Consider the following 22,202-nt stretch of genomic DNA (forward strand, 5'->3'; position numbering starts at 1 on the left):
AGCCTACTTTAATTTATAGAATGTTCCTTTGGTGGAAGGATTGTTGACACACTCTCTGACGTATTTATTTGGACAGTGAGGCTAAAACATTTGTCTCTATACTGCAGCACTTTGGATTTGAGGGCAAATGTTTTTTATAAGGGTGTTTTAATTCATATCTGTTTTACCATTTAGAAATGAAAGCACTATGTATCTAGTTCCCCCATTTACCATTCAAAAGTTTTGGGTCACTTAGAAATGTCCTTGTTTTCCATGAAAACATACATGAAATGAGTTACAAAATGAATAGGAAATATAGTCAAGAAGTTGACAAGGTTATAAATACTGATTTTTAATTGAAATAATAATTGTGTCCTTCAAACTTTTCTTCATCCAAGAGTCCTCCATTTGCAGCAATTACAGCCTTGCAGACCTTTGGCATTCTAGTTGTCAATTTGTTGAGGTAATCGGAAGAGATTTCACCTCATGCTTCCTGAAGCACCTCCCACAAGTTGGATTGGCTTGATGGGCACTTCTTACGTACCATACGGTCAAGCTGCTCCCACAACAGCTCACTAGGGTTGAGATCCGGTGATTGTGCTGGCCACTCCATTATAGACAGAATACCACCTGACTGCTTCTTCCCTAAATATTTCTTGCATATTTTGGAGCTGTGCTTTGGGTCATTGTCCTGTTGTAGAAGGAAATTGGCTCCAATTAAGCGCCGTCCACAGGGTATGGCATGGCGTTGCAAAATGGAGTGATTGTCTTCTTTCTTCAAGATCCCATTTACCCTGTACAAATCTCCCACTTTACCACCACCAAAGCACCCCCAGACCATCACATTGCCGCCACGATGGTTGACAGATGGTGTCAAGCACTCCTCCAGCATCTTTTCATTTTTTCTGCGTCTCACGAATGTTCTTCTTTGTGATCCGAACACCCCAAACTTAGATTCTTCCGTCCATAACACTTTTTTCCAATCTTCCTCTGTCCAGTGTCTGTGTTATTTTGCCCATCTTAATCTTTTATTTTTATTGGTCAGTCTGAGATATGGCTTTTTCTTTGCAACTCTGCCTAGAAGGCCAGCATCCCGGAGTCGCCTCTTCACTGTTAACGTTGAGACTGATGTTTTGCAGGTACTATTTAATGAAGCTGCCAGTTGAGGACTTGTGAGGTGTCTGTTTCTTAAACTAGACACTCTAATGTACTTGTCCTCTTGCTCAGTTGTGTACTGGGACCTCCCACTCCTCTTTCTATTCTGGTTAGGGCCAGTTTGTGCTGTTCTGTGAAGGTAGTACACCTAGTTGTATGAGATCTTCAATTTCTTGGCAATTTCACACATGGAATAGCCTTCATTTCTCAGAACAAGAATAGACTGACGAGTTTCAGAATACGTTCTTTGTTTCTGGCCATTTTGAGCCTGTAATCGAACCCACAAATGCTGACGCTCCAGATACTCAACTGTCTAAAGAATGCCAGTTTTATTGCTTCTTTAATCAGCACAACCATTTTCAGCTGTGCTAACATAATTGCAAAATGGTTTTCTAATGATCAATTAGCCTTTTAAAATGATAAACTTGAATTAGCTAACACAATGTGCCATTGGAACACAGAAGTGATGGTTGCTGATAATGGGCCTCAGTACACCTATGTAGATATTCCATGAAAAATCAGCCATTTCCAGCTACAATAGTCATTTACAACATTAACAATGTCTACACTGTATTCCAGATCAATTTGATGTTAGAAATGTCATTTTTTGTTCATTAAACTAAGTGACCCCAAACTTTTGAACGGTAGTGTAAGTATTTGGACAAATTCCCTTATGTATTAAAGTAGTCAAACGTTTAGTATTTGGTCCCATATTGCTAGCGCGGAGTGACTATATCAAGCTTCTGAGTCTACAAACTTGTTGGATGCATTTGCAGTTTTTGTTTTGGTTGTGTTTCGGGTTATGTTGTGCCCAGTAGAAATGAATGAATAATGAATAATGATTAAGTGAAAGTTAGAGGCACAAAGATCATACCCACAAGACATGCTAACCTCTCACGATATTTATGCCTCTGTAACTTTCATCATTAATTCATGATTATCCATAATCATGGTAGCATCCACATTAATGTAGAAGTATTCAGAAAAATATATTCCATTCTTATTTACAACAAAAGTGACTCCAAAATGACACAATACATTATTTACCATGAATTTATATATATTTTTATTTTGTTTTATTTTACCTTTATTTAACCAGGTAGGCCAGTTGAGAACAAGTTCTCATTTACAACTGCGACCTGGCCAAGATAAAGCAAAGCAGTGTGACACAAACGACACAGAGTTACACATGTGATAAACAGTTTATCACATGTCAATAACACAATGGAAAAATATATATACAGTGTGTGCAAATGGAGTAAGATTAAGTAAGAATAAATAACAATATGGGGATGAAGTGGGCTATTTACAGTTGGGTGGGCTATTTACAGATGGGCTGTGTACAGGTACAGTGATCGGTAAGCTGCTCTGACAGCTGTTGCTTAAAGTTAGTGAGTGAGATATAAGACTCCAGTTTCAGTGATTTTTGCAATTTGTTCCAGTCATTGGCAGCAGAGAACTGGAAGGAAAGGCAGCCAAAGGAGGAGTTGGCTTTGGGGATGACCAGTGAAATATACCTGCTGGAGCGCGTGCTATGGGTGGGTGCTGCTATGGTGACCAGTGAGCTGAGATAAGGCGGGGGTTTACCCAGCAAAGTCTTATAGATTACCTGCTGGCAGTGGGTTTGGCGACGAATATGAAGCGAGGCCCAACCAACGAGCGCATACAGGTCGCAATGGTGGGTAGTATATGTGGCTTTGGTAACAAAATTGATGGCACTGTGATGGACTGCATCCAATTTGCTGAGTAGAATGTTGGAGGCTATTTTATAAATGACATCGCCGAAGTCAAGGATCGGTAGGATAGTCAGTTTTACGTGAGTAAGTTTGGCAGCATGAGGGAAGGATGCTTTGTTGCAAAATAGGAAGCCAATTCTAGATTTAATTTTGGATTGGAGATGCTTAATGTGAGTCTGGAAGGAGAGTTTACAGTCTAACCAGACACATAGGTATTTGTAGTTGTCCACATATTCTAAGTCAGACCTGTCCAGAGTAGTGATCCTCGATGGGCAGGCGGGTATGGGCAGCGATTGGTTGAAGAGCATGCATTTAGTTTAAGAGCAGTTGGAGGCCACGGAAGGAGTGTTGTATGGCATTGAAGCTTGTCTGGAGGTTTGTTAACACAGTGTCCAAAGAAGGGCCAGAAGTATACAGAATGGTGTCATCTGCGTAGAGGTGGATCAGAGAATCACCAGCAACAAGAGCAACATCATTGATGAATACAAAGAAAAGAGTCCCGAGAATTGAACCCTGTGGCACCCCCATAGAGACTGCCAGAGGTCCAGACAACATGCCCTCCAATTTGACACACTGAACTCTATCAGAGAAGTAGTTGGTGAACCAGGCGAGACAGTCATTTGAGAAACCAAGGCTGTTGAGTCTGCCGATAAGAATGCGGTGATTGACAGAGTCAAAAGCCTTGGCCAGGTCGATGAAGACGGCTGCAAAGTATTGTCTTTTATCGATGGCGGTTATGATATCATTTAGGACCTTGAGCGTGGCCGAGGTGCACCCATGACCAGCTCGGAAACGAGATTGCATAGCGGTGAAGGTACAGTGGGATTCCAAATGGTCGGTGATCTGTTTGTTAACTTGGCTTTTGAAGACTTTAGAACGGCAGGGTAGGATAGATATAGGTCTGTAACAGTTTGGGTCTAGAGTGTCTCCCTTTTGAAGAGGGGGATGACCATGGCATCTTTCCAATCTTTGGGAATCTCAGATGATACGAAAGAGAGGTTGAACAGACTGGTAATAGGGGTTGCAACAATTGCGTCAGATAATTTTAGAAAGAGAGGGTCCAGATTGTCTAGCCCAGCTGATTTGTAGGGGTCCAGATTTTGCAGCTCTTTCATAACATCAGTTATCTGGATTTGGGTGAAAGAGAAATGGGGAGGCTTGGGCAAGTTGCTGGGGGTGGTGCAGAGCTGTTGACCGGGGTAGGGGTAGCCAGGTGGAAATTATATTGGGCACAATATAATCTGAAATAACCAAAACAAATGGCAAATGCATCCAACAAATTTGTTGAGTGACAAGTTTGATGTTGCCATTGCGTCCTAAGAATATAGGACCAAATACTAAACTTTTGACTACTACATTTGTCCAAATACTTATGACAACTTCAAATGGGTACTAGATACATAAAGTGCTTTAATTTGTAAGCGGTAAACCGATTTTTATGGAAATACACTCAAAACCAAAGGTGACATTCTGTACTGTTGCCGCACATGAAACATTTGATGTCAAATCCAAAATGCTGGAGTATAGAGCCAAATTAAAAGTTTACGCTTTACTGTCCAAATAAATACATAAGGGAGTGTACAGTATATTAGACATTTATATCTAAAAGCATAATTGTGAAATAATGATTCAATGTTGGCATATTTATGACATTATGGTCTTACTCAAGTCTCCTTTAAGACTCCATAATGTTTCATCTCTCGGTGCTACACTGCAAACATTGCTGTCATATGAAGCTTTTTTTTAAATGTATTTTTTTATTTCACCTTTATTTAACCAGGTAGGCTAGTTGAGAACAAGTTCTCATAACTGCGACCTGGCCAAGATAAAGCAAAGCAGTTCGACACAAACAACAACACAGAGTTACACATGGAATAAACAAACACACAGTCAATAATACAATAGAAAAAGTCTATATACAGTGTGTGCATATAAGGTAGGATAAGGGAGGTAAGGCAATAAATAGGCCATAGTGGCAAAATAATTACAATATAGCAATTAAACACTGGAGTGATAGATGTGCATAAGATGAGTGTGCAAGTACTGGGGTGCAAATATTACCTCTTGCTCTGTAATATTAGTAGTATTTTGTTTTCAATAATTTCTTACATTCATTTATGAAAATAAAGAAATATATAAACATGAATATGGAAAATATTTTTTTTAAATTATTTGGCAAACTTTTCAATATATTGTTGAACATCATATATTCTACAGGCATATACAAATTCCAGAGTTATGGCCAATTTAAAACAGAGAAATTGGCATAGTAGGCAATAGACGCCCACCCGTCTATTGCCTACTATGCCAATTTCTCTGTTTTAAATTTAGCAATAAAACCGATGTGTATACGACCCTTGGGGCAAAACAGATGGGTTTGGCTTTAATAGAATCAAATAATTGTTGACAACATTTAAACTATATTTCCTCTCCAAATGTTTATTTAAATAATGAGTGCTTATCTCTCAAATCCATTGTTACAGATGTTGAATTAGCTAGCTAGCAAATTTGAGCCCTAATGTATTAGCATAGATGTGACATGATTCAAAACACCTCAAAATAAAAAACATCTCTCTCACTCACTCACTCACTCACTCACTCAACAGGTGTAGACTTTACAGTGAGCTGTAGACCCTTTTGAGGACCCATGCCAAATATTTTCAGTCTCCTGAGGGGGAATAGATCTTGTTGTGCCCTCTTCACGACTGTCTTGGTGTGCTTGGGTCATGCATACCACTGCTGGCTTGCTTCTGAAGCTAAGCAGGGTTGGTCCTGGTCAGTCCCTGGATGGGAGACCAGATGCTGCTGGAAGTGGTGTTGGAGGGCCAGTAGGGGGCACTCTTTCCTCTGGTCTAAAGAATATATATATATCCCAATGCCCCAGGGCAGTGAATGGGGACACTGCCCTGTGTAGGGTGCTGTCTCTCGGATGGGACGTTAAACGGGTGTCTTGACTCTCTGAGGTCATTAAAGATCCCATGGCACTTATCGCAAGAGTAGGGGTGTTAACCCCGGTGTCCTGGCTAAATCCCCAATCTGTCCCTCAAACCATCATGGTCACCTAATAATCCCCAGTTAACAATTGGCTCAATTGGCCCCCTCCTCTCCCCTGTAACTATTCCCCAGGTCGTTGCTGCAAATGAGAACGTGTTCTCAGTCAATTTACCTGGTAAAACAAAAATGTTAGTTTGTTGGTGATGTGGACACCAAGGAAGTATGTTCACTTTTTGTAAACGTTTCTACCTTACCATGAAATACAATATAAGAAATTAATTCAAGGATGAGTCTGACATTTTATATTGTCTGAGATGTTTCGAAGGAATCAGAGTAAAACCATGCGTATGAGGCGTCAGCTAAACTGCAGTGATTTCCTCCACCAGGTGGCGCTAGTGTGCAAAACATAGATATGTATTTTAAAGTGATAATTTTGATAATATATGAACTGTTCCCAAAACAGTCATTTTGAATGCCAGTTTTTATTCTTCATAATCTGTAAAGGAGGCCCATTTAAAATGTGTCTGCTATATTGTAGTCTGTACCATGCAATTTGTTTCTCTTTTAATCCATCTCTGCGAAAATAATTACGATTTTTTGTTTTTTTGTTTGTTGAAGTGATATTTCTAATACATTGATGTCAAGAAAATTCATGACATTTTGTGCCTCGAGATAATCGCGCGCTCTCGATTGATCTACACCCCTTGCGCGCGCCCGCTGCTCTCTTCACGGAAAATAAAATAAAACCCTGACTCGAGAGTACGGATATAAGGAGCATCAACCTAGTTGTAGAAACAAGTAGAAAAGTTGTTAATTCACGATGAAGGACCGTACACACGAGCTAAGGGTGGTAAGTGATTATATTTGTAATTCTACCATACTGTATTCGAGACCCCAGAAGCAAACGGTGGTTATTCGGAGGGGTTGGGCGGAAGGTGCGCCTCACTTATTTCGTGGGACTTGGAAGGCAGTTGTTTTAGAGTAGAACATCTTTTTAAAGTATTTATTGTCATTTCATAACAATGATGTACATTTCTGGGGATCCGTTTTACTAAGTAGGCTATCAAGGTAAAACTTGTTCCACACGTCCATATGGAAACGCAACGTGTGAGAGGACGGTGAAAACATTGGTACCCGTCAGGTGTCGTAGAATGTTGTCCATTAATAGGATAGTTGTTGTACATTATCTTTATATGGGAATTGTTCATAAAAGCGCGAGTGAAACTTTTTTTACCCAATGTGATTTCACTTGTAGTCTAGCCAGTGTGTCAAATTATTAATGAATTAGCTTCTAGCTTCAGCCCTATAGAAAACGGCGTATTAACTATTGTTTTATTAACTTGCCTTCTCCGAATGTGTAGTGCTTTACTTTCCCCATTAATTCCACATAGGCTAGTTGTATTTTATCGGATAGACTATATCCAAGTGTTTATTAACGATCTTGAGTCAATTAACATCTCAGTGAAACCTTACTAACATTTTAAATCACGTTCATCTTCAGATAGAATTCAGACTCCTTGACTTTTTCAACATTTTGTTACGTTACAGCCTTATTCTAAAATGTTTACATACAAAAAAAATCGTCAGCAATCTACACACAATACCCCATAATCATAAAGCGAAAGATTTTTCGAAATCTTAGAAAATGTATTAAAAATAAAAACAGAAATACCATATTTACATACCTATTCAGACCCTTTGCTATGAGACTCGAAATTGAGCTCGGGTGCATTCTGTTTCCGTTGAACGTCATTGAGATGTTTCTACAATTTGATTGGAGTCCACCTGGGTAAATTCAATTGATTGGACATGATTTGGAAAGGCACACAACTGTCTATAAAAGGTACCACAGTTGACAATGCATGTAACAGCTAAACCAAGCCATGAGGTATAAGAAATTGTCCGTAGAGCTCCGAGACAAGATTGTGTCAAGGCACAGATCTGGGGGTACCAATAAATGTCTGCAGCATTGAATGTCCCCAAGAACACAGTGCCCTCCATCATTCTTAAATGACAGAGCTCCAGAGTTCATCTGTGTGGATGGGAGAACCTTCCAGAAGGACAACCATATCTGCAGCACTCCACCAATCAGGCCTTTATGGTAGAGTGGCCAGATGGAAGCCACTCCTCAGTAAAAGGCACATGACAGCCTGCTTGGAGTTTGCCAAAAGGCACCTAAAGGACTCTCAGACCATGAGAAACAAGATTCTCTGGTCTGATGAAACCAAGATTGAACTCTTTGGCCTGAATGCCAAGCGTCACGCCTGGAGGAAACCTGGCACAATCCCTAAGGTGAAGCATGATGTTGGCAGCATCATGCTGTGGGGATGTTTTTCAGCAGCAGGGACTGGGAAACTAGTCAGGATCGCTGCAAAGATGAATGGAGCAAAGTACAGAAAGATCCTTGATGAAAACCTGCTCCAGAGTGCTCAAGACCTCAGACTTCGGGGGGCGAAGATTCACCTTCCTCCACGACAACAACCCTAAGCACACAGCCAAGACAATGCAGGAGTGGCTTTGGGACAAGTCTCTGAATGTCCTTGAGTGGCCCAGTCAGAGGCCGGACATGAACCCGATCCAACATCTTTGAAAATACTTAAAAATGGCTGTGCAGCAACATTCCCCATCCAACCTGACAGAGCTTGAGAGAATCTGCAGAGAAGAATGGGAGACACTTCCCAAATACAGGCGTGCCAAGCTTGTAGCGTCATACCCAAGAAGACTCAGGCTGTAGTCACGGCCAAAGGGGCTTCAACAAAGTACTGAGTAAAGGTCTGAATACTTATGTAAATCTTATATTTCAATTTTTGTAAAAATGTTTAAAAAAAAAGAAAAAAGACCTGTTATTGCTTTGTGATTATGGGCTATTGTGTGTAGATTGAGGGGATTTAATCCATTTTTAGAATAAGGCTGTCACGTAAAACAATGTAGGAAATGTCAAGGGGTCTGAATACTTTCCGAAGGGACTGTATCTCTTTAGCGCTTCCTTTCTATCTCACACACACAGTGGGGGAAAAGGGGGCATTCCTCAGTTCTCAGAGGAGCTGCGTTAGCATCTGTGGATGACAGTCGACACCTGGTTTCTCCCCGAGAGGTACCACACTGACCAATCACAGTCCGTCTCACATGAGTGATATCCCAAATGTAATCTAGGAATGGTTTCACAGAGAGTCAAGATTTTTCTTTTTATAGAGGGGAAAATTTCTTACATACACTACATGGCCAAAAGACACCCCTTCAAATTAGTCGATTCAGCTATTTCAGCCACACCCGTTGCTGACGTGTATAAAATCTAGCACACAGCCATGCGATCTCCATTGAAAAACATTGGCAGAAAATGGCCTGTACTGAAGAGCTCAGTGACTTTCAATGTGGCACTGTCATAGGATGGCACTTTTACAACAAGGCAGTTTGTCAAATGTCTCCCCTGCTAGAGCTGCTCCTGTCATCTGTAAGTGCTGTTATTGTGAAGTGGAAACATCTAGGAGCAACAATGGCTCAGTCACGAAGTGGTAGGCCACACAAGCCTACAGAACGGGACCGCCGAGTTTTGAAGCGCGTAGTGTGTAAAAATCATCTGTCCTCGGTTGCAACACTCACTACTGAGTTCCAAACTACTTCTGGATGCAACTTCAGCACAATAACTGTTCGTCGGGAGCTTCATGAAATGGGTTTCCATGGCCGAGCAGCTGCACACAAGCCTAAGATCACCATGCTCAATGCCAAGCGTCGGCTGGAGTGGTGTAAAGCTCGCTGCCATTGGAGCAGTGAACTTTGGAGCAGTGGAAATTAGTTCTCTGGAGTGATTAATCGCGTTTCACCATCTGGCAGTCCGATGGACAAATCTGAGTTTGGCGGATGCCAGAAGGACTATACCTGCCCGAATGCATATTGCCAACTGTAAAGTTTGGTCGAAAGACGAATAATGGTCTGGGGCTGTTTTTCATGGTTTGGCTAGGCCCCTTAGTTCCAGTGAAGGGAAATCTTAACGCTACAGAATACAATGACATTCTAGACGATTCTGTTCCAAATTTGTGACAAAAGGTTGGGGAAGGCCCTTTCCTGTTGCAGCATGACAATGCCCCGTGTACAAAGCAAGGTCCATACAGAAATGGTTTGTCGAGATTGGTGTGGAAGATCTTGACTGGCCTGCACAGAGGCCTGACCTGAACTCAATCAAACACCTTTGGGATGAATTGGAAGGCCGACTGCGAGCCAGGCCTAATCGCCCAACATCAGTGCACAACCTCACTAATTCTCTTGTGGCTGAATAGAAGCAAGTCCCCCCAGCAATGTTCCAAAATCTAGTGGAAAGCCTTCTCAGAAGAGTAGAGGCTGTTATAGCAGCAAAGGGGGGACCAACTCTATTTTAAGGCCCATAATTTTAGAATGAGATTTTCGACGAGCAGTTGTCCACATACTTTTGGTCATGCAGTGTATGACTGCCCAGTCATTGTTAAACCTCTACATTAAGTTCAAATCCATTTCAGGCTCCACAGCTTGCTGCTATTAAAAAAGCCATTTCACACTGGAACGTCATGCTGCGGTGGCTGTTAAACACCACAAGACATAGCATGACTGGAGGGTGATATTTCCTCTCATATTCAGTGCAATAATGAGTTGCTGTCACTGTCCAATGTTCTGTGGTGCTGAATTTCAACAGTTTAGGATTCTGTCACTGTCCATGGAGCTGACATATCAGCTATTAGATTGATTTGTTTACATCAGGCATTTTACATGTGACAAAGTCACCACAATACATTTTTCAGACATCTAGAAGGCCAGCATCCCGGAGTCGCCTCTTCACTGTTGACGTTGAGACTGGTGTTTTGCGGGTACTATTTAATGAAGCTCCTAGTTGAGGACTTGTGAGGCATCTGTTTCTTAAACTAGACACTCTAATGTACTTGTCCTCTTGCTCAGTTGTGCACCGGGCCTCCCACTCCTCTTTCTATTCTGGTTAGAGCCAGTTTGCACTGTTCTGTGAAGGGGGTAGTACACAGCGTTGAACGAGAACTTCAGTTTCTTGGCAATTTCTCACATGGAATAGCCTTCATTTCTCAGAACAAGAATAGACTGACGAGTTTCAGACGAAAGTTATTTCTTTCTGGCCATTTTGAGCCTGTAATCTAACCCACAAATGCTGACGCTCCAGATACTCAACTAGTCTTAAGAAGGCCAGTTTTATTGCTTCTTTAATCGGCACAACCGTTTTCAGCTGTGCACAGCTAACATAATTGCAAAAGGTTTTTCTAATGATTAGCCTTTTTAAAATGATAAACTTGAATTAGCTAACACAACGTGCCATTGGAACACAGGAGTGATGGTTGCTGATAATGGGCCTATGTAGATATTCCATTAAAAAACAGCCGTTTCCAGCTACAATAGTAATTTACAACATTAACAATATCTACACTGTATTTCTGATCAATTTGATGTTATTTTAATGGGAAAAAAATGTGCTTTTCTTTCAAAAACAAGGACATTTCTAAGTGACCCCAAACTTTTGAACGGTAGTGTATATTGCGGTGCTCACAATTCTATATGTATTGCAACTCGATGCTGTAATTTTATTGCGATTCGATGTTCCAACCATATTACTCACAATATGTCTGCTGCTGCAGATGGACGAGAGCCATGAGAAAACAAGTTTTGATCAGTCATGGATATGAAATGCTGAAAACAAATTGGCTCTCTATTGAAATAGGAGATGGGGCTCCCGAGTGTTGTAGCGGTCTAAGGCCCTGCATCTCAGTGCTAGAGGTGTCACTACAGACCCTGGTTCGATTCCAGGCTGTATCACAACTGGCCGTGATTGGGAGTCTCATAGTGCGGCGCACAATTGGTCCAGCATCGCCCGGTTAGGGTTTGGCCGGAATAGGCCGTCACTGTAAACTAAATTGCCTGGTTAAAGAAAATAAAACAAGCAATGAAGGAAAAATACTGATGTTTTGGTGCAGGTACAGCCAACTAGCATAGAAAGACATCGCGATGTTGTCAAAACAATACGATGTATTGTCAAAATTAATATCCCGATATGTATTCGATTGTATTTTTTACAATTTTCCCCGATCACTATTGTCCGATGGTTAGAGTGCTATACCAATGCTGTTCTTAGTTGTTTGAGATCTTGGTGTATTCTCAGAGATGCATCATGTCTGTTAGTGTATGTCAGTGTTGAATTGTGTATTCACTGGTGCCCATTATGAAAACCTTTAGATACTGTACTTCTCAAGGGTCTCTCGTAGATTGTAGAACAGCATAAAGCAATGGGATTGTCCAAACTGCCCATGGCCAGTTCTTGGTTAGTATATAATGCTTACATGTTGTCTGCATAATATCTTTAATATCTCAGCTATGACACTTCTTTAATGTTATTGATGGTTCCTTTTGACCACTTGAAATATTATGTAACACTTGCCAGTGACAGCATTGACTGTTTTGAGTGTGATGATGAGTGTGAAGATGGAGCTGGAGTTAGAGTGAGTCGGCAGAATGGCAGTCGTGACAAGGCATGTCCTCCCTAACCATAGAGCGGGGAGGGGGGGGTGGAGTGGTCACCCCTCTTTCTATCGCCCTCCCTTTCTCTTTCGTGTGTGTGGGTGAGAGGACGGTGTTTGCATGTGTGGGGTTTTTTTGTGTCGTGGAACGTGTAGGCTAATGGAGATAATGTGGTGTCACTGTGGGCTGATGGCTGTAATGACTATGGTGTAGCAGCATAGAGCCAGGAACCATTGTCTCCCTTCCTGTGCCCTCCCACAGCCTATGTGTAGGAGCAGGATGAGTGTGTGACGGTGAAAACGCTCCCCCACTACTTCCATGGGGACTATTAGGTTCATCATCAACCTCCACCTCTCTTGATGTCAACCATCAAATGTCCTTTTTTTACATTTATTGTGAGACAAAGAATCAAATCTGTGCTTTACAAGTACTCATACCTTGATTACATTTTGAAGATTTTATTATAATGAGTAAAGTCTAAATCCAATATGCTTCTAGATAAGCAGGGTTTACAATGGCATCAATAGCCTGTTTCTGCTAATTGCATTTTGCTCCCAAGTATATTTTCATCCTATTTGCTGGATATCTTTGGAATGATATAATTTGATCTGTCTTCATCTGGTTTCCTGCTTGTTCACTAGCCTTGATGTCTTGGTGTTATTACAGGCGTCTCGAATTCTGGCATGCCAGGCTAGCTTTAAGGCGATATTCATGGAGGCTAATTTCCTTCTGTGGCTGGCTAATGCTTCTCAATAGAGGCCAAAGGTCAGTGGGAATTGGGTGATCAGTGAAAGAAAATGGGTATGGGTAGAAAAATGTATTGCCTGATTCAAGCTGTTGAGGTAGCAAAGGCTCTAGTGTTGATAAATGAGCATTTCCCACCCATGTATACCAACATCGTCATTGAGCCTTCTTCAATCACAAGGGCCTGACTATGTATGCGACATGCATTCGGAAAGTATTCGGACCCCTTGAGTTTTTCCACATTTTGTTACATTACTGCCTTATTCTAAAATGAATTACACCCCCCCCCCCCGTATCAATCTACACACAATACCCCATATTGAAAAAGCAAAAACTGTTTTTTAGAAATTGTTGCAAATGTATTAAAAATAAAAAATTCAGACCCTTTTCTCAGTACTTTTTTGAAGCACCTTTGACAGCGATTACAGCCTCGAGTCTCCTTGGGTATAACACCACAAGTTTCGCACACCTGTATTGGGGGAGTTTCTCCCATTATTCTCTGCAGATCCTCTCAAGCTCTGTCAGGTTGAATGGGGAGCGTCGAGGCACAGCTATTTTCAGGTCTCTCCAGAGATGTTCGATTGGGTTCAAGGCTCTGGCTGGGCCACTCAAGGACATTCAGACACTTGTCCCCAAAGCCACTCCTGCATTGTCTTGGCTGTGTGCTTAGGGTCGTTGTCCTGTAGGAACGTGAATCTTCGCCCCCCAGTCTGAGGTCCTGAGCGCTCTGGAGCAGGTTTTCATCAAGGATCTCTCTGTACTTTGCTCCGTTCACCTTTCCCTCAATCCTGACTAGTCACCCAGTCCCTGCCACTGAAAAGCATCCACACAGCATGATGCTGCCACCACCATGCTGCACAGTTGGGATGGTGCCAGGTTTCCTCCAGACGTGACACATTCAGGCTAAATAGTTCAATCTTGGTTTCATCAGACCAGAGACTCTTGTTTCTCATGGTCTGAGAGTCCTTTAGGTGCCTTTTGGCAAACTCCAAGCGGGCTGTCATGTGCCTTTTACTAAGGAGTGGCTTTCGTCTGGCCACTCTCCACCAATCAGGCCTTTATGGTAGTAATGCTGCAGAGATGGTTGTCCTTCTGGAAGGGTGAGCTCTGTCAGAGTGACCATCAAGTTTTTGGTCACCTCCCTGACAAAGGCCTTTCTCCCCCGATTGCTCAGTTTGGCCGGGCGGCCAGCTCTAGGAAGGGTCTTGTTGGTTCCAAACTTCATCCATTTAATAAATATGGAGGCCACTGTGTTCTTGGGAGACATTTTTGTGGTACCCTTCCCCACATCTGCGCCTCGACACAATCCTGTCTCAGAGCTCTACGTACAATTCCTTCGACCTCATGGCTTGGTTTTTGCTCTGACATGCACTGTCAACTGTGGAACATTTTATATAGACAGTTGTGTGCCTTTCCAAATAATGTCCAATCAATTGAATTTACCACAGGTGGACTCAAATCAAGTTGTTAACATCTCAATGATGATCAATGGAAACAGGATGCACCTGAACTCAATTTTGAGTCTCATAGCAAAGGGTCTGAATAAGGAATAAGGTATTTCTGTTTTTTTATTTGTAATGTATTTGCAATAATGTCCAATAACCTGTTTTGCCTTAGTCGTTACGGTGGTTGTCCCACCTAGCTATCTTAAAGATGCAATATGCAGAAATTGCTCAGCTGAAAAATTATAGTAGTTAGCCTAATTTCATTTTGTGACCAAACAAGCAAGTATAGTGTAGAGAATCATTGTAGCATCTAATCTGCTCTGAAATACATTTTCCATAACCAAAAATATTGTATTTTCAGTTGTTTTGAAGCTTGTGTACAAAACCGAAAGTAAAAGATGAAAAAAATTAATTTAAGCACGGGCAGCATAGAAATGGCACAAATAGAACAGATCTACCACTTCTTAGACTTGCTTTCAATTAGAATGACCGATCAATAACTCGCATACCTATGTGAATTGTGTCAGGTCGCCCAAAAAGTTACATATTGCATCTTTAAGATGAATGCACTAACTGTAAGTCGCTCTAGATAAGATTAATTAAATGCATGAGATGTGACAGAGACCGCATACAGAGGAGGTGAACCCTAACCCTGTGTCCACGTCCTGAACCTCCCCAAGGACCCCCTCTGGTAGAGGAATTAAACATACATGCTTTTAAGGACTCATTGCATCCACCCCCAGCTGCTAAGGTCTATGTGATGAGGATAGCACTTCCTTCACGAATCCCCCAGAGAGAGCCATCCTTCCCTGATTTTGCCTTCTTTTTGGGGATCAATCGGATCCTTTGTCATCACAGGCATCTTTTTCTCTGGCTGCGAATAATTATTTTACTTTGTTGTTGACGTTAGATAAACTAGTAGAGTTGCACTAGGCATAACAAATGTGGAAGTTGCCAGTTCATTTTTTAAATCTGGTTTTCAGGCTCTAGGCAGATGGTCTTTGATGCTTTTTAGATGCATTTTCTACATCCACATTTTGAAAATGTATTCATTTCTGTTAATATTGCCTTGTCTATGCACCTTTAGGGGAAGGAGACTGAGGAAGAAGATGATGTGGCAGTCAACATGGAAAAAGATCGATTTATGGATGAGTTCTTTGTACAGGTAAGCCCCAGGTGTGTGTGTGAGCGGCGAGTGCTCTGTCTATGTACACCACTGAGATGTACACAGGCACTGCACAGGACAACTAAATCAGAAATTCTGAGGTCCATTCAATTATACAAAACATTGTTCATCAAGTGCCTTTTATATTTCTGCTGAATACTTGTAATTTAGCTAAGAGGTCCAATTAGCATCATCTAAAGTTGCAAAGAAGAACCCTGTATTCAAGGTTAAATAACAATGTGTTGAAGCAACGTTTGGCTTGCCTTCTTCTCCCACCATTTGCATCTTACTCTTACACTGGTTTAATCTTAACGTACACAGCAGCCGACTGTGGGCCATATCGTTTTTTTTGGTGCAACATATATGTCTCAGTGCTGGCACATGAACTTTTGTCATATGGTTCAGATTTGGTACAAATGTGGGATATGAGCACTAGGGGAGAGTTGCCACTTTGACTGGGCAGGTCTAGCATTTTTACACTGAACATCTGGTTAGGTATGGCAACCAGACCTGGCCTACTTGTGGATCCTAATTTAAAGTGGTAACTGGGCAAAATGTTTAGTGGTTCTTGTAGATTTGGGGCAGAAAACAAAACCCACCAGCAGCATTTACACAAATATAGGCTAACTCCTTTATCATTAGCATTGGTTTCCGTGGACAGGAAAAGGCCATGGAAGGTTCTGCCTAGGGCAGCACAATTAATCAAATTCACAACGAAATCACAATATTTACATGTTCAATATCCATATCGCACGAGATCCATATCGCATGCAATATTTTGAACTGCATCTCAGCCGCATGTAATGTTCGTTTCTATAGTTTACTCCGTTTTCTTTCTCTTGCGGCTGCTTCCCACAAACACCAAGCCCCGCCCACTGTCACTCAAGCAGCACAGTTCCTCCTCTGTTAGATTCAATATCATACTGGATACCGTTCTGTTGGGTGATATGGAGTCAACCTATTGTTCCAAACAAGAACGGTGCTGTTTTCTTCTTTGCGTCTTAATATACACTGTAAGTCATTATATTTCTATGATTCCAACACTTTACTCAAGTGTTTTGATCTATATCGTGTGTCAAATCGCAATATTTGGTAAAGAAATCACTATTATATATTTTTTTTTGCCCATATCGTGCAGCCCTAGTTCAGCCTCAGCTGTAAGTGGTGCTGACTCTGAGTTGAGGATTTAATCTGTAATTCAGCTGGAGTTTATCCTGTTTCTAACATTAGCTACTTCCATAACTGAACAGGCCCTTGTTATGCGTGAAGCAGCGGGGTTGCCATGTTTGTGCTCAGCATTTGAGCTCTGAAGTCGATACATCTCACTGTAGGTAGGCAATGTCTTGCGCTCCCAATTACAGATGTTCAAGCTCCTGCGTCATTACTTCAGACACATCTTCCGCGAGCAGTCCTCTTCCAAAGTAAGGGATCAGTCAGCAAAGGGCCCATGCCGTATCGAGATACACATCAAGCCATCAAACATAGGCCTCTATGGGAGTGGGGCTTGGTGCTATCTGAGGACCATAGAAATTAGCTATCTGTGTTTGATATTAGCATGGTACATACAGCACTGTTCTGAACCTGCTGATTTGATTATTTTAGCATCCGATTCCTTACCCTCCGACTGGCTTAATCAAACCTCCCCCTCACCTCTCCCATGATGCACCTCTTCCTATATTCCCAAGACAATGTGTTCTTAAATCAACTTACCTGATCAAATAAAAGTGGATAAATCAATACATAAATTGAATTTAGCTCTAAGTACAACTTATTCCACAGGGACTGTGATGGTATAATAACTTAAATCCCCTCTGCTCTCCTCTCTCTCATTGAAGTCTTCCTGGCATTGCTTCCTCTACTTTAACAGGCATTTTCCCATCAGGCTGCCCACATGCAGTGTCTGAGCTCTCTAACAGCACACTTAAATACTACACCATGCTGAGCTGTAGAGGAGCACCATACTCAGCTGAGAATCTCCCTAGCTACCAGGCACTGTGCAGCGTCCGTAGTGGTGGAATATACACATTGACGTAACCAACGTCTCTCTCCTCCACGAGTGATATTTAGACCAGCTCCCTATAGACACACACTGCACGCCGATGACATCATTGAGGCCTATAACTAAGTGTGGTGTGCTGTGATAGGGCTGATAGATATATATATATATATATATTTTTCACCCTTTTTTTAATTAGGCAAGCCATTTCAGAACAAATTATTATTTGCAATGACAGCCAAACCCGGACGACGCTGGGCCAATTGTGCACCACCCTATGGGACTCCCAATCACGGCCGGATGTGATACAGCCTGGTTTCGAACCACTTGCACTGAGATGCAGTGCCTTAGACCGCTGTGCCACTCAGGAGACAAATTAATGGAATGGGCCCAATACTGTTTGATATATTTATGACAATTATATTAGGGGCATATCTACAGAGACTGCATGGGCTACATCAAGTAAAAAGCTCTATGTTAGCTTGCCTGTTTTGATTAGGCAATTGGCCTCTAATGTGCTAACAGATTTTGTCTCCCCAAATCTGAGTGATATAACACATTTGTCCAAACAGAAATCATATTAAGTATAGATGTTATGCTTTTTTAAAAATGGGCTTCATTCTGGGTCCTACATCATTACCTGGTCTGCTTGTGGATGGCCTCCTCGAGTGGGCTTGTTGTATAATGTCTCCCTCTCTGTTGTACCAGGTGGAGGAGATCCGAGGCTTCATCGAGGAGCTCTCAGAGAAGGTGGAGGAGGTGAAGAGACAACACAGCGCCATCTTAGCTGCCCCCAATCCTGACGAAAGTAAGTCACTCTTCTCCTCTACTCTTCCTCCCTGGATGAAAGGATGCGAGATGGAACAAGGGAGAGGGAAAAGGTGGGTGGTAACCTCCACAGATCATGAAATTAGATTTTTGCGAAATGGTAGGAGGCTATTTGCCTCCTACAGACACACACACGGACATAGGTAGTGCATACTACCTCTGAACCTCTCTTTCATTACAGCCTAGTTATATATCAAGAGTTATTATCTGTTGAGACCACATGCTATACTAGCAAGCCCTATGTTACTCTCAACCCGCAATGTATTCTTCTCACACCCTTACTGTTTTCTTATCAGTGATGGCAGCACATGTAATGTGTGAAAAGGAGAGGAGACTCAAACACTGCTTGTTAAGTTCAGGAATTGGAGAATTTACTTATTGAATTGAGGTGGAGAACAGCCCATTATGTGAATGCCCTAGCATGAGGACTTTGGTGTTGTTGGTGTGGAGTGGTGTCTACTCACACCGTTTATGGAAGGTCACTCACTCTCTGGAGAGACGTGTGTGTGTGTGCGTGTATGTGTGTGTGTGTGCGCGACGCCACCACACTTACTTTCAGTATGTAAGTTAGTGAGTCAATGTGCCACAACTTCATTTTAATTAGTGTATAGATATCCTTCTGTTTTCTTTGGAAGTTGTAATATAATCATTTAATTGCATTGTATAAAATAATACATGTAGTTATGCATGGATGCATTTGCCCCCCCGCAAAGATAAAAGTTCCTATTTTTATCAATCAAAAACTGTTAAACATGGCCAATTAATTAAGTGATTTCCCTAACAAGCACTAATCTCCAATGCATTCTGGTTGGCCTTGCAGAGAGGTTCCTTGCAGAGAAGAACCACTGGGTTTAATGATGGTGGAAAAAGAAAAGCCTCCATTTGCATTTATATTCATCGACAGACCCGTCAAGTGAAATATTAATACATTCCAATTATAGACTACTAACGTTGGGCAATTTTTCCCCTGGGTTGCATTTGGAGAGAGATGCAATGTTCCATCTCCCATTAAGTCTTATTAGATGAATATTGATGTAATTACCAAAGCACTCTTGCTAGCGTAGGAAAGTGTCTGTGTTGAATTCACAGTAACACGTATGACATTTCACTGAAGTACAGAGAGAAATGCTTTAATTTGTTGATCTGTTTTGGTGTCATTAGAGAAGTGGCTCCATTTTGAGGGGAATCAAAGTGAAGCATGTTCTTCAACTGTCACCGAGTATAAAAATATTTTTTCATCACTCAAGACACACACACACACACACACACACACACATGTCAGATTCAACTCCCCACCCACTCAGTGCTCCAACTAGCATAACATGGATTGTAAGTTCTTTTGAATAAAAGTATCTTATGACCATATTGTTAAGACAGTATTGTCACAGTCCATTGGCTACACTACTTGTTTAATGCATAGTATAATACTCAAGGGCAATGCTACCTTGACTGCTGACTTGCTGTTGAGAGACAGTCAGTCAAACCTACACTTTGTGAAACCTGGCCCTTCAGCAGCTCAATGGAACCCACCTAAACAAGAGGAAGTGTGTTGCATTGATTTGTGTCCACTCTGGAGACACGTTGAGGATGGAGGAAGATAATCCACATAAAATGGAGAGGTAATAATACTGATTACCTCCCTCTAGTCAGTAGTCATTCTTTTGTTTTCAGTTAGAGGCTCTAATCCATTGGTGTCAAAACATATGGGAGGGGTTGAGTTAAATAAATATCATTCTTTTTTTGAGGGAACACAATCTCAATTGTCATTGAAATGACTAAAAACGAATAGAAACTGTAGAAATGATCATGGGTCTACATGTATACTTCATTCACCCGACCAGCTTGCTAACAGTAATTGAAAATAATTCTAGACAGTCAGGGAGCAATGAAAATTCCAAAAGTGACAGTGTAGCCCTTGTGGAAAAATGTGTTTGACACCCCTGCCCTGATCAATAGGGCAGTCACTACCCTAGCGCTACACAGAGAGAGAAGCATGGGTTCAGTTATTTGATGATATGACGATTTTGGCAAGATTTCCTCCAACTTATTGTCTCGTCATGACGTTTGGATGTATCTAAGCCTTAACATGTCTATGTGCTCCCAGGTCACTGTCGAAGTAGAGGAATAACCCTGCATCATTAATGCTGGTTAGAGAAGACCTTTGCCCCCATTAAAGTGCCGCCGACAGTGACACAAACAAGCTCCTCGTCTGCAACAGATGAACTTGACCTCCCTGTTTTGACACACACTCAGCCTACCCTCGTTGTCAGGGTTACAGCAGGCAGAAATTAGTTGTCAGCGCCCCATTTTTCTCCCCAATTTCGATCTTATCTCAACGGGCTCGGGAGAAGGTTGAGTCATGCTTCCTCTGAAACATGACCCGCATAAACCTTGCTTCTTAACACAATGCCCGCATAACCCGGAAGCCAGCCGCAACAATGTGTCGGAGGAAACACTGTTAAACTGACGACCCAGGTCAGCTTGCAGGTGGCCGGCCTGCCACAAGGAGTCGCTAGAGCACGATGTGCCAAGTAAAGCCCCCCCCAGGCCAAACCCTCCCCTAACCCGGATGATGCTGGGCCAATTGTGCACCGCCCTATGGGACTCCCGATCACGGCCTATTGTGATACAGCCTGGGTTCGACCTGGGTCTGTAACGATGCCCCTAGCACTGCAGTGCCTTAGACCGCTGCGCCACTCAGGAGGCCCCTGCTGCTGCATTCTGATCAGATGCATGATTAGCGAGAAGAGCCAGGGTTCCTCACACATACCATAACAGAGATGGTCTGTTTTATGCACGCACACATGCAAACACACACAGGTATGCACACACGTACACGACACTCACACTCACCCACACCCACTGAAGACAGAGCTGTCTTGGAGCCAAAGGGAGCCTCTTATGTGAATATCTCTCCTCTCAGCCTCTAGAAGAGAGAATAAAATCTCCAAACGGTGGTTGAGTCTGATTTCTGCAAATCAGGAGGATTACAAGGAGTGTACAGTATATAAAGAACACAGAGCTACACTAACAAGCTATTGTGGGGTCTAGTGGTGGTTTTGGGCCATCACTCTCCTATTCATAATTGATGAGTGGCTGTGGCTGCCTTCCTCTTACTCCAGACATAATTTTTTAGGAGGAATAAAAACAGAAAAGGAGCTTTACCCACACCGAGCTGAAAACTCAGGATATATGAGAGAAACATGTAGGAACTCAAACCAACATGTTACTTTCACCTATCCAGTCATTCTAGATCATTAGGGTAAGGATATGAGAACAGGGATCCACTTGTTTTGACTATTGAGACCTAGCCCAAAGTTGTATATAGGGCTTAGAAGTAGGGTGAAATTACCATATCTCTGTGTGGATGGTGTGGTCTGTGCAGCCCACTGAGAAGATGACTGATGCTGGGAGCTGGCTGATGTGGGACAGGACAGGAACAGGAACTAGGTCATCACCACCAAAGCATCCCTGATCTTCCATTTGATGTATTATTTTGGTTTATTTAGGAATCTTTTACCCCTCTCAGGAAGATGTATTAGTTTAAAGCATTTCAGCATCTGTTGATATGGCTGGGGGTGTTTTGATGTTATTTTCTTTCCTGGAAGAAACCGAAACAAACTCACTGTTGCAATCGTGTTGATTTTGTTGGATAAAAT

At 42.0% G+C, this 22,202-nt stretch overlaps 1 protein-coding gene across 3 annotated transcripts in view; it reads left to right on the forward strand.

The window, feature by feature from the left end:
* The first annotated feature begins 6,549 nt into the window (after positions 1 to 6,549).
* Positions 6,550 to 22,202, forward strand: part of LOC112257921 (syntaxin-1A) — a 32,977-nt gene continuing 17,324 nt past the window's right edge. For 2 of the 3 annotated variants that reach the window (XM_042326861.1, XM_042326860.1), the window contains exons 1-3: positions 6,552 to 6,714; positions 15,642 to 15,719; positions 18,424 to 18,523. In XM_042326861.1, the coding sequence (XP_042182795.1) occupies positions 6,685 to 6,714; positions 15,642 to 15,719; positions 18,424 to 18,523 (208 nt within the window). In that variant the 5' untranslated portion in view covers positions 6,552 to 6,684. Of the gene's footprint in view, positions 6,715 to 15,641; positions 15,720 to 18,423; positions 18,524 to 22,202 lie in introns of all 3 variants that reach the window. The other variant, XM_042326859.1, reaches the window with a different exon arrangement.

This window comes from Oncorhynchus tshawytscha, linkage group LG09, assembly GCF_018296145.1.
Source record: "Oncorhynchus tshawytscha isolate Ot180627B linkage group LG09, Otsh_v2.0, whole genome shotgun sequence".
Taxonomy (NCBI): Eukaryota; Metazoa; Chordata; class Actinopteri; order Salmoniformes; family Salmonidae; genus Oncorhynchus; species Oncorhynchus tshawytscha.